This window comes from Henckelia pumila, chromosome 1 (genome assembly GCF_033568475.1).
Source record: "Henckelia pumila isolate YLH828 chromosome 1, ASM3356847v2, whole genome shotgun sequence".
NCBI lineage: Eukaryota > Viridiplantae > Streptophyta > Magnoliopsida > Lamiales > Gesneriaceae > Henckelia > Henckelia pumila.
This window is the reverse complement of record NC_133120.1, coordinates 114257030-114269235: the sequence shown is the minus strand read 5'-3', so window position 1 is coordinate 114269235 and position 12206 is coordinate 114257030. Positions and strand designations below refer to the sequence as shown.

The 12206-nt window shown below is 36.8% G+C and overlaps 2 protein-coding genes across 3 annotated transcripts; one reads left to right on the top strand and one right to left on the bottom strand.

Moving 5' to 3' along the window:
• The first annotated feature begins 3518 nt into the window (after positions 1 to 3518).
• LOC140893099 (uncharacterized) lies at positions 3519 to 6217 on the top strand. The gene is made up of 4 exons (XM_073302169.1): positions 3519 to 3935; positions 4014 to 4172; positions 4564 to 4971; positions 5061 to 6217. Exons 1-4 carry the CDS (start codon positions 3588 to 3590, stop codon positions 6060 to 6062), a joined length of 1917 nt encoding a protein of 638 aa, XP_073158270.1. The 5' UTR covers positions 3519 to 3587; the 3' UTR covers positions 6063 to 6217.
• Positions 6218 to 6664: 447 nt separating this feature from the next.
• On the bottom strand, positions 6665 to 9702 carry LOC140875244 (uncharacterized). Of its 2 annotated transcripts, XR_012148377.1 has the most exons (5): positions 9413 to 9702; positions 9198 to 9312; positions 8903 to 9017; positions 7809 to 8733; positions 6665 to 7331 (listed from the first exon to the last, which is right to left on the bottom strand). XR_012148377.1 is itself a non-coding variant. In XM_073278882.1 (4 exons), the coding sequence occupies exons 1-4, from the start codon at positions 9511 to 9513 to the stop codon at positions 8045 to 8047; spliced, it is 1020 nt and encodes a 339-aa protein (XP_073134983.1). In that variant the 5' UTR covers positions 9514 to 9702; the 3' UTR covers positions 7372 to 8044. The 2 variants fall into 2 exon arrangements, 1 of the variants encoding a protein (XP_073134983.1); XM_073278882.1 differs by lacking the exon at positions 6665 to 7331 and having other exon boundaries at positions 7372 to 8733.
• Between the last annotated feature and the right edge of the window lie 2504 nt (positions 9703 to 12206).

The following is a 12206-nucleotide window of genomic DNA, read 5'->3' as shown; positions in this document are numbered from 1 at the left end:
AGGATTTGACCTATGTTGAGAAACCTATTCGTATCCTGGATTATAAGGATAAGGTTTTACGGAACAAAGTCATTCCTTTGGTTTTAGTTCAGTGGCAGCACCGAGGCACTGAGGAAGCTACTTGGGAGCTTGAGGACAGGATGCGTGAAGACCATCCTGAGTTGTTTTGATTTCATTCTTTAAGTTGTATTCAGTTGCAAACTCTGTAAACGTTTGATTTGAATAAAGAATGTTTCTGATTTCTGTATTGCATTCGATACTTAAGAACTGATTTCGAGGATGAAATATCTTAAGTGGGGGAGAATGTAGTATCCCGTACCCTAATTGAGTAATTAAAGGATTAATGCTAATTAAAAAAATTGGGTATCGGATGGATCGAAAGCTCCGAAGGTACGATCGGAAGCTCCGAACAGGATCGGAAGCTCCGATGAGCGATCGGAGGCACCGATCGATATTACGTCAGGCATGACGTGTGGCAAGATCGGAAGCTCCGATTAGGATCGGAAGCTCCGATCACCCCTATCCGGAGTCAACAAGTGATATTTTGACACGTGGGAGATCAGGATCTTCGAAAGCTTCGATGGCAGGATCGGATGTTCCGATCGAGGTTCGGACGTTTCGATCGAGGATCGGAAGTTCCGATCGTTGTCTATAAATAGAGGGCCGAGGCTTCATTTTCAATTGCTAATTCCGAGTATTTCCCTCTCCTTTCTAGTCTATTCGAGTTGTTCTAGCCTTTCTAGGCTTGACCCGGCGATCGGCGAGACGTTCGGTAGTCGTAGCGGAGTTGTGCCCAAGTTCTGGAGGCATCGACATCAAAGAGCTAACGACGGACGAAGGTATAGCTTTTGCTTCCTATAAATATTTAGAAGTATGCAATAGCTTAGTTAAGGCTTTTAGAGTGCTTTAATGATAGTAGTATCATTTGGCAGTGTAGAGCAGACTATAGGCGTGGACCTAGAGTTGGTAGAACTTGCACTGATTTGAGGTACGAAAGTACTGTTCGAGATATCCTGACTGAGTATGCATGTATTATGTGACTGCATGGTTTATATGTCATTGATTTATGCTGCATTCATTTGCATACTGAGCTATCTCCTTCGAGATGTCTGTTAGTAGGGTTTTTTCCTATCCTGTTAGTGGTTGGACTTCCATCGATTTGGGTCCGGCATATCCACTGGTAATATGGTATGGGAGCCACCTCCTGAAGCGACGGCACAACGTGCTACATACCATGGCCCGGTCTGTCTCTGTTATCTGATCCTTGACCTCGAGTTTATAGGGAGTTCATTTTGCATGCATGTATACTCATACTCTCGTACTGAGCGTTTTATGCTCACGTCTCGTACTCTGTATTTCTGGACACCCTATTCCATGGGGAAGGTTTGCGATTGGACGAGGCGGGTGGATCCAAGAGGGGCTAGTCAGTGGTTGACCAGCGGGAGCTTCGTCTAGGTTTTATTACTGTTGTTTGGGTTGATACAACTATTCGATTTGGGTTGTATATTATTTGGATAAATTACAGATTTCTTTACTTGGGATTGTATAACGTTTATGGTTTCCGCAGTTTTATTCTGATATCTGTTTAATTAAGTTAATTGCATGCCTAAGTTCTGTTTAGTAGGTGATTCGGGTAAGGGTCACTACATTAATCTTAAATGTTTTAAGTTGAGTATTTATTTTTTATTTATAAATATAAGTTTCTAAATAGTATTTTTTTAATAAAATAATCATATTTTTTTGTTTTTTTAACGAAACTTTGAGCATGAAAAAAATTCGGAATTTTCTCTTTCTACTCAACGGGATCCCGAATATTCGGGTCCTGAAGTTTGTCGGGTACGGGATCGGGATAAAAAAAAATTCGATTATTTTCGGGACAAAAATCGGGCAGAAAGGTTACGAGACGAGTCTCTACCCTATTAATTCCACCCCTAAACTCTTGCATATATAATTTCGTAGAATCGTTTCACAAGAGGTACCCATGCAATAATTAAACAATTATATTTCTAATATAATTGTGTGATTATGAAAAGTGAGTTTGTATTTACCTCAAGTCATGTTTGAATCAATGGATTTGCAAATCCAATTGGATTTCTCTGATTGAAAAGTTGATGAAAATGAAGCAAAAAATTATACTGATCAGCTAAAATTTGAAATTTACATTCTAATTTTAAACAAATTTGATACAATATAATAGATTTGATTTGTGAACTAAAAATCAAATCAACTCGATCTCTTCCATTCAAATGCAACCTAAACATATTTCTCGTTATCTAACATCTGTAAATAAAAAGGTAATTAAATATTTACAATATCCCTGTAAAATTTCGAGATATTAATTAAAAACATCGTGACCATTAACTCCCCAATTTTGGCAAAAACTCCTATGAAACGGTCTCAAGTATCATTTTTTGAGACGGGTCTCTTATATAGGTTATCCATTAAAAAGTATTACATTTTATGTCAAAAGTATTGCTTATCATTATAAATATGGATAGGATTGACCCGTCTAACAGATGAGACCGTCTCACAGAAGTGTTACTCCCCAATTTTTCATATATTGAGCATACATATCTCTAAAAATACGTATGAATAAAAGTATTTATTCGAAGATTTCAAAATATATGTAAAGGTTTATTCAAGATTTCCAAAAAAAAAAATGATAATGTATGTGTTCAATATTTGAAAACATATAAATTTAATAACTAAAAATCAAATCAACTCGATCTCTTCCATTAATTCAAATGCAACCTAAACATATTTCTCTTTATCTAATATCTGTAAATAAAAAGGTAAATAAATATTTACAATATCCCTGTAAAATTTCGAAATATTATTTAAAAATATCGTGACCATTAAGTCCCCAATTTTATTTTTCATATATTGAAAATATATATCTCTAAAACTACGTATGAATAAAAGTATTTATTCAAATATTTCAAAATATATATAAAGGTTTATTCAAGATTTCCCAAAAAAAAATAGAATAATGTATTTGTTCAATATTTGAAAACATATAAATTTAATATATCATTTTTTTCTCATTAATGATTTTTAGTAATTTCGTGATTCCACATAGTATATAAATTTAATCATAATCATAGAATATAAAATATGATCTTTCGGCTACAAGATGAAGTGATTACGAATTCCTGGGAAATATTTGTGATTAATTAATTAATTAATTCATCAATTAATTATTATTATTTCCAAATTTCATGAAGGGCCAAATCAGCATAATTATCTTATTCTCTTTTACTTGTTCGGCAAGCTTTTCGCAATCCACGTTTACAGCACGTGCGGGAAAATTCCTTCCCGCGTCTGACGATTCAGTTCCCCTTGACCTCAACAAACAAAGTACAATGAACACCCAACCAATAACAACACAACACGTGGTGTCCCAGACCTTTAGCTCCACCGATTCTGACGTGTCTACATGTTATTGGCTGACCCTTTCTACAAAATAATAACTTCCAGCGTCAAATGATATTTTTTTTAATCCAATCCAAACACCCAAATCCCGTCATTCCAAGGAATCTTAAATTTACCTTAAACTTTCCAACAAAAAACAAAACACGGCGGAGAAGATGAGACGGTGGTTGCCACGGGCGGCGGAGCGGAAGTTCCTGGTGGCGGTGAAGCCGACGAAGCTTGAAGGATTTCCAGCGGACGACTCCAGGCCGGAGACGACGCATCAAAAGTTCGCGTGCGTCCGGATAAAATGGAGAGGCGAACCCGTTAAGTTCCTGCCATTGATCCAACGAGGTTCGACCCGGAAGAAGGAATTCTCGAGCGAGGAGATATGGAAGAAAGGGCATCAAATTATCGTATGGGATGATGATAAGTGGTTCGAGAATACGTGTAGTTTTTCAGTTTTTCGAAATCATATTTATCAGGGGTTCGGACCTTGGGAAATCGTCTTGGATATCCTTAAGGTAGGTTGAAATCGACGTCTTGTGTTCATTCAATGTTATATATTAAAGTTGGTGGATAATGGATTTTGTGTATTATAGGTGGAGAAGGTGGGTTCGAAGGCTAAAACCGCAGCGGTCGTCGGAAGGGTTTCGGTGGACATTGCAGAAATTGCTTGGAAACTGGAGGAGTCATGCGTTGAACGGAAGGTTCCGGTGATTTTCAAGATTGAAGGGGTTGACAAGGAAGCTTTTCTGACGGTAATTGCCAACCTCATTTGACTCAAATGATCTAGCTTCAATTTGGACAAGTACTTTAAGGAATTTTCAGGGGTTGTATAAGTTCGAAAAACTTAAAAATATGTTCTTGGACAAGTACTTTAAGGTGAAACTTCTATGATTCGACCTGTTGTGAAATTCCGCTAATGGACAACATGGGCTCGAATCGGAGCAATAAGTTAATATGTAGAACATTCATTTAAATAAACTGTTGATGAAATAGAGGTCGAGCATAATCGGATGACCATGTGTTGCTACTTGCTTATATTTGATGGCTCGTTGTGTTTATATATTTATTCATTTACATGGCATTCAGTGTTATCTTTACAGAAGTTCTGATTCTAATGGATCATTTATGTATGCATTCTAACAGGTGCTATTCAGATTCGCTGAAATCAGGAAACCTCAAGAATTATCGACAGTGGTTAGCGGGAGATCGATAAAATCTAGCAAAGTAGGCAGTGAAGAAGTATCGACGGGAGGAAGAATAAGAAGAAGAAAACCGAGCGAAGAGGAAGTGATCGATCTCGGTGAACCCGACGAGTGGACGACGTTTTTGGCAGCAGAAGCTACTTCAAGGTCAAACACCATTCCAAGAATTCAGCAGGATTCGTACAAGAAACAGGGGTGGTTTTCTTGGAATAACAGAGGGCTGCTTAGTTTCAAACGAGCCAAAACCGAAGATAGCACATCGTATAAGACAACAGAGAGCTGTAGCACTCGGAATCGGAATACGACGGCTTACGCCTTCTCTGAACCGGACAGCGACCCCGTGCTTCAGGTACAGATAAAGTTCATCTGTGTTTGCCTCTCTTTTGCATTATATAGATACGAGTGCGCCATTTTAACAGGGTCATTTTTTGCTTTCAGGATAAAGATCAGACAAGAACTTGCTTAGTATCAGAGGATCAACAAGAAGAGAGCAGCACATGCGCTTGGGAAGATGGAGAACTTGTCAGTAGAGATGGAAAAACAAAGGTCAAAGCTGGTGTTTTCTTCGCTTCTTTCGACCAGCGCAGCGACGAGGCCGACGGGGAAAGTGCGTGTGCAGCATTAGCGTTGGTGATATCCCACTGGCTTAATCTAAACAAGGATGAAATGCCTGATCGATTAGAATTCGACAACCTCATAAAAGAAGGTTCCTCGGAATGGAGGAAACTCTGTGGAAATGCTGACCTCGTCAGAGACTTCCCCAACAAGCATTTTGATCTCGAAACTGTCCTAAGAGCTGATATTCGACCCGTTTCGGTTCTGCATGAGAAATCATTCGTAGGATTCTTTGGCGCCGACAAGTTCGAATCTTTAAAGGGTGCCATGTCTTTTGATGAGATATGGAATGAAATCAGCGGCAATGCTGCTGCTGCTGTCAAATATATCGGACCAAGCATATACATAGTAAGTTGGCATGAACATTTTTTCGTGCTCAAGGTGGAGGAAAAGGCCTATTACATAATTGACACATTGGGTGAGAGGCTCTTTGAGGGGTGCAATCGAGCTTATGTGCTTAAGTTCGATGACTCGGCCGTCATGATGCAAATACAGGCAGATAAAGAAACAACTAACCAACCAAGAACAGAGGATACAAACAGTGAAGAGGCAACTGAAACAGAAAAGATAATATGCAGTGGAAAAGATTGTTGCAGAGAATTCATCAAAAGGTTTCTTGCCGCCATACCGTTACATGACCTTGAGGAGGAAGAGAAAACGAAGGGTGTTTCTTACGTCTCCCTCTATCGACGGCTGCAGATAGAGTTCAGTTACTGCTGCTCCCCAGACTCAGATACTTCATCCTTGATTTCATCCATCTTTTCTTCTCCAAACACTTCTGCATCCTCAAGTTTTACGAATGAAGGTTTTGACCCGCAATTTTAAATAGCAAAAGCATGTATATAATTGTGGATAAGTCTAGTTAACAGATCACAGTATATAGTTGATAACCCATGAACGTATCCAACTCCAACCTTTATTACCCCCATAAACAATGTTTTTATTGTTATATACTGTACAGGATCTAGATTATATTTTTTTATCTTCTTGTCATCAAATTGCCTAGAAAATATATGAGAACAAATACATGGAGTTTCAGTAAAATCCATTCGGGTCCAAACTCCAATCACTCACAAATTCCAATGCAATATAAAGGTCAATTTTCTGCACATCAATATGTCCTACATGTCTTCAAATCAATTCAAGTATGACCTAACAGAAAAGAAAGATGCTTATATATTTAAAAAAATTAAAAGAAAGAAAGAAAAGAAATACTTTAAATTATGCGGGGACCGGCAAACTAAAAGATAAGTCTATAGCTTCACATCTGTGATGAGCAGATAAAGAAAAGTCTATACCGACAAATTATTGTGCTTCAATATTTACACTATTTTTAAGGGCACTTTCTGAATTGGAATATGCAGTTACAGTTGCCTACTATTTTCTACAAAGGGTCATGCAAAACATGCTCCCTCAAGAGTGATAAAGTTTCCCTTCTAACTCTTCCATGATAATTGATTACATAGCTTCTCCAAATTGTAGAAAAATGCATATGTTGCAGATACAGCTGTCATGTTTTCCTTCGTTACCAAAGCGACGCATGTGCTGCATGAGCACTTAAATAAGACCAAAGTGGATAAGGAAAATGCATAGGAAGGCTATGGCTGTTAGAATATTGATCGATTTTATCGAGAAATTCAGCGCATAGGCTCAAGTTTGAGTCCTTCTAGAGATGAATGTATGTTTGAGTGCCTTTTTGCTACAAATATTATAGTCTTGGCTCTTGAAACAGCACAAAATATCGTGATGCCTCGATTATCACTTGGATTTGACGCATCAGTTGGATCCAAGAAAAGCATGTCCAGACATGTTTAAGTGATTAAAATCAAAGAAGCTAGGGTCGTTTCTTTTTCGGCGCCAACGTGAAAACCGAAAATAAAAAACAATACCCATCATACACATATAATCATACAAGCAAACAGGGGAGCAAAATGATGTTCATTCCTTTCAGTCACAAGACTCACAACCCACTCTCAAGCAAAGCAAAGGATATAGATAATGATGAGATTTCTTGAGGGCCACCAATGTTAGTTCTTTACTGGACAAGCAGCAAGTCCTATCCACAACTTTCACATCCGTTGTATGCACTCCATACTGCCAAACATGGCCCACTAATCTTAGGACCATTATCTTAATGGTATGATTTCAATCATGCGTGTGGTTTTTAATTGATAAATTCTACCTTAAAAAAGCTTGCCTAACAAGATCCCTTGATTTTTTTTTATCAGACCCCGCCGTGCTACAGTAGAGAATTTCAATGAATCAAAAAGTGGCTATAATCGGGTAAAAAAGGAAAGAAACCCAAGCGGACCGTATTACTACTAAATGCAAGTTCTCTCTCCCTTGAGCTCTTTCCATTTTACTGGACATCAGTCATCAAGCATTACAAATTTATGAAATGCTAAGCATAAAACTCATACAAATTAAATTAAATAGATATTTCATAAAACTAAATCCGACATCTAGCATTCCAACATATCAACATCTCCATAACAACAACTTTGAACCATGTAAAAATGTTCGGACATATTCAACGCATAGCAAATTGTGTTAGCCAGATTTTACCTGTACCTGATAAGTGATAACGACAATAACGAGGATACATTTGATTTCTGGAAATGTCGTTTCATTTGACTCTGTTTGCACATGTGGATTCCTGAATTTTCCAATGATTCGAAACCACGAGGCATAAAGCTGATGTATGCTTTGTCCCAGTCGTCTGTCAACTCATGCAGAACTACATTCGTCGAAGAAATAGCCAATGCCCGGTCGAATTTGGCTAAAGAGGAATGGGAAACTTTGGTTCGTCATTTCAAACAGTTTTTAAACTTGCTTCCACTTAGAGAACTTTGTGGATGACAATATTCCTCGTCTCGAAACCAACTTCTCTCAATCCTTGCACATGGAACTACTAGAGAGCCTAGCCGCAATGTTAGATCGCACTTGACTCCATATCCTTTATCACTAGTGTAGTCGTGATTGGATGGAAGAATGAAACTAGAACAGTCAAACTCATCCCGGGACAAGTTTCTTGGGGCAACAAGCTTATCAACATCCATGAGGCAAGAAGATGAGTTCGAAGGCTTCGTTGAATGAAACTTTGAGGAGCTTGGTTGCATTTGATAATTGTTGTACAGAGGATAAACAGAACATGCATTTACTGCACTAAGATTTTGTGTGGATATGTGATGGTTATCACTTGGACCATATGTTTTAGACAATATATGAGATTTCTCATCATTGTAGTTCACGTCTCGAAAACCATGGTTGTCAAACTTTAAACAGGACATGGAATTCTTGGTATTGGGTGCCAAATATTCAGCGTCAGGGATAATGTGAGGGTTACTGGTAGCAAGATTACCAAAAGTTTTGTGGCTTGAACTGCTAGGAGGAATAGAGGTATCCCCGGGAATCTGAGGCCTGAGGTAGCAACTTGGAGAAACATTACACTGGCTTCTTGATGTTCTTCTTGGAGTACAACCCAAAAGTAGAGCAGCTGATCATGTCGAAAACCAGAAATTGCAATTTATAACAACCATGATATTTGAAAAGGGCAAATAAACAATTTCCACAGCCAACGAGACTAAACAAACATCTATTAAAATCCTAGTGTACACCACAAGAACAAACTTCACCCTTTGCAAAGTAAGGAAATATGAAACTACCTTCAATACATGGCTGCAGAAGTTCCCCAATTTCAGTACCCTCATCTCTTCGAATTATAGTGTCAATGGCATTATTTACTCTATCCCATAGAGTTTTAAAGTCTGAATACTCGGCCTCCATAAAGGGGAGCAAAAAAATATCAGACCAATCAAAAAGACGAAGCAATAACAGTTGGGGGGAAAAAAAGAAAGAAAAAAGCATAAACAGAAAACAAACTCATTTATGGCCCCAAAAAACAAAAGACAAAAAGAAGCAATCTTTGATGAAATTAACAACGTTGGAACACAAACCAACCTCAGAACTAGCTTTGGAATACATAATTTCTTCGGCCCTCAAGACAACAATGGGGAGCTTCTCTTGCCACTCTCTGTTCTTCCTAGTTCCCGGGCAGTGCACCTCATTCACAATCCTAAAACAACCATGACACCATACTCCCAAGTAAACAGATGAATCCATTTTCGAAACACCCACACACTCAGAAAAAATAAATCGAACCCAAGAGAGAGTACCTGAAGATTTCTTGAATGAGAGAACCCCTGATGGGTTGGTGCCTATCACTGTGCCAAGCTCTTCTCACACACTCGTATGGTCTAGGGCCTGGTCTCGGCATCTCCAAGAATCCCCCGACGGAAAATCCAAACACTTCTTGGTTCTTGACACAAGTTTTGGGGGAAAAAATGCAGAATATCGTCACCCTTGGGGTTTGTTCTGAAATGGGGTGGAAATATTTATCGCAAACATTGGGCGTTGACTGTGTGTTGGGGGCCACAGAGACAGATGCCAGCTTCCCAAAACTTGAGAAACACATGCATTTGTCTGTGTGAAGACCGGCCATTCGTTTTCATGTGGTTGGGGTGCTACAATAGAGATTGAAGTTGTTCGTTTTAGCCTTTCAAGGAGTGTTTTGAAGGGCTTTTGCTTATTTAAAAGTGCTTTTTGTAACGTTTATTAAAAGTTGATGAGAAGCTAAAGCATGTAGTGTTTGGAAATAGAAGTTTAAAGGTGCTACAAGCTTAAATTTGATGTTTGATAAATAATTGCTTCTAAACTTAATTTTTTACTTAAATGACAATAATACTTTTTTTTAATTAATAATATAATTTTTGATTCTCACATCATAAAAAATATGTTTATATATTATTATTACATTATTTTTGTATCAAAAATATTTTATTTTTTTATAACATTAATGCTTTACAAAATATATAATATTAATAAAAATATAAATATAAAAAATTATAATATTTGTATAAATATACAAGATATCTACAGAAAATCCAAGGAAATGCAATATGCAAATATACAAGATATCAACAAAAAATCCAAGGAAATGCAATATTTTTTGGAAAAAAATAATTGTTAATAACAATGTAAAATTTTGAAAAAACCTAAATTAGTTAAACGACATTTTATAATTAAAAAAACTGAATATTCAAAACTAGAAGAAATTAAGAAACCAAATTTGATTTAAATTATACAAATATTTCAATCATTAAAAATTACAAATCATTTCCATATTTTTTCTTGAAATTTTTCTAAAACTGGAGAAGTCCTTCACAAAAATATATGCAATCTATAATAATAATAAAAAACTGAAGATGAAAACTAGAGGAAACCAAATTTGATGTTCAATTTATTGTATTGAAAAAAGGGATACCGATCCTTCCAAATGTAATTGATGCACATATATCATCCCTCAAATTTTCCATGGTCTCATCTGATGGTTGACCATGAGAAATTGTGTTGTTTGCATCATTTTGTTCAATATCATCATTTCTATTAGTTTTTCTTAAATCAGCCTCCAAAAAATCTTCATCCTTTGCATCCATCTTTCTGATAAAATTGTGTATTGCCATTGTAGCCGGCACAAGTGCAACTTGGTCTAACCAAAGAATATTTACTGACATGTTACTCATGATTTGAAACCTTTTCTTCCATACACCAAAAGTACGTTCAATGGTACCACGCAGAGATGAATGCAAGTGATTGAAGACCTCACGATGATTGTTGTATGAAGAGGCACGCTGAAAATCTGGAATGTGATATTTTTGCCCTTTATACGGAGCTAGAAATACCAATATATTAGGATATCCTGCATCAACTAGATAATATTTATCCCTAGGTGGCATTGGAAAGTTCTTTGATGCATCTTTAATAGCGAAATAAAAAACTCTAGTGTCGTGAGCACTTCCTTCTCAACCAGGCAACACAAATGTAAAACACATATCAAAATCACATGCCACCATTACATTTTGAGTTGGACTACCTTTTCTGCCAATAAATAGAACTTGCAAGGCAAGGTATTGATGCTTTGATGTGAGTACCGTCAATTGCACCAATACAATCCTAAAAATTTGTGTAAGCAAGCAGATATGAACCATGAAAAAAATATTTGATAAAGATGATATATTCAAGAAAAGTTATGATCATTTACCTTAAAATGAGGGAAATATCGGGAATTTTCTTGAATATATGGATGAGTTGTGTTGTGATCAGAAAATGGCCTTATCCAATCGAGAGACATCTTTGTACAATATTTCAGAACGTTATGAAATGACATACTAATAGTATAACCAGATCGTTGAAAAAACTCTTGTACTTGTCTGTTCCCTTCACATACACCGACTATCATCATGAAAGTTGCCAATTGCTCTTCAACAGTCACACTTCTTCTAGGTTTCAAGCCATAATTGTCCACTAAAATTCCGCACAAGTCAAAAAATACCTCTTTATGCATTCTAAAAGATTGGTGACAGCGACGAGGATTTCCATTCAGTATTGACATCAATGAAGCTCATCCACTATATTCACGATCATAACATGGACTCTCAAGAAAATATTTCTCACAATATATTGTTGATCCAACTGTTAACGCAAATAACAATTTTTTCTTCGCTTAGTAGGTGGGTTTGAACTAGTACCTTCAATGTCTTCGGTGCTCATGAAGTCGTCTAACTCTTCAAAACCCGAGGAAGGAGAAAGAGAATCCAATCTACCGTCTGAGCCAATCTCTAAGTCACTATCTGACATTTTCAAGCTTCCTGTAAAATGAAAAGTTTACCAATTAGTGGCATTCCTTCCCTAAAACAAAAGAAGTGTTCTGGTCCAATACGAAGGGCAAAGTAAATGCTAGCTGCAAATACAGAGAAAGATAAAACAAAAAAAAAACATATAAGAAGTATTGTTTAACTAATAGCTAATTTGACAAGTGTTTTAATCATCCGATGCCTTCAAGGCTACATAAGCTATTTAAAATTAAAATATTGTTTAAATCCTATTTAAATAATGCTCATCCAAAAGAAG

What these genes read in the sequence shown, in the direction of transcription:
- LOC140893099 (XM_073302169.1), top strand. Translation starts at nt 3,588, where the DNA reads ATGAGACGGTGGTTGCCACGGGCGGCGGAGCGGAAGTTCCTGGTGGCG. An exon ending in TCGTCTTGGATATCCTTAAG is followed by an intron (nt 3,936 to 4,013) that starts GTAGGTTGAAAT and finishes TGTGTATTATAG; the next exon opens with GTGGAGAAGGTGGGTTCGAA. An exon ending in ACAAGGAAGCTTTTCTGACG is followed by an intron (nt 4,173 to 4,563) that starts GTAATTGCCAAC and finishes GCATTCTAACAG; the next exon opens with GTGCTATTCAGATTCGCTGA.
- LOC140875244 (XM_073278882.1), bottom strand. Translation starts at nt 9,513, where the DNA reads ATGCCGAGACCAGGCCCTAGACCATACGAGTGTGTGAGAAGAGCTTGG. An exon ending in ATTCCAAAGCTAGTTCTGAG is followed by an intron (nt 9,018 to 9,197) that starts GTTGGTTTGTGT and finishes CCCTTTATGGAG; the next exon opens with GCCGAGTATTCAGACTTTAA. An exon ending in TCTGCAGCCATGTATTGAAG is followed by an intron (nt 8,734 to 8,902) that starts GTAGTTTCATAT and finishes CGACATGATCAG; the next exon opens with CTGCTCTACTTTTGGGTTGT.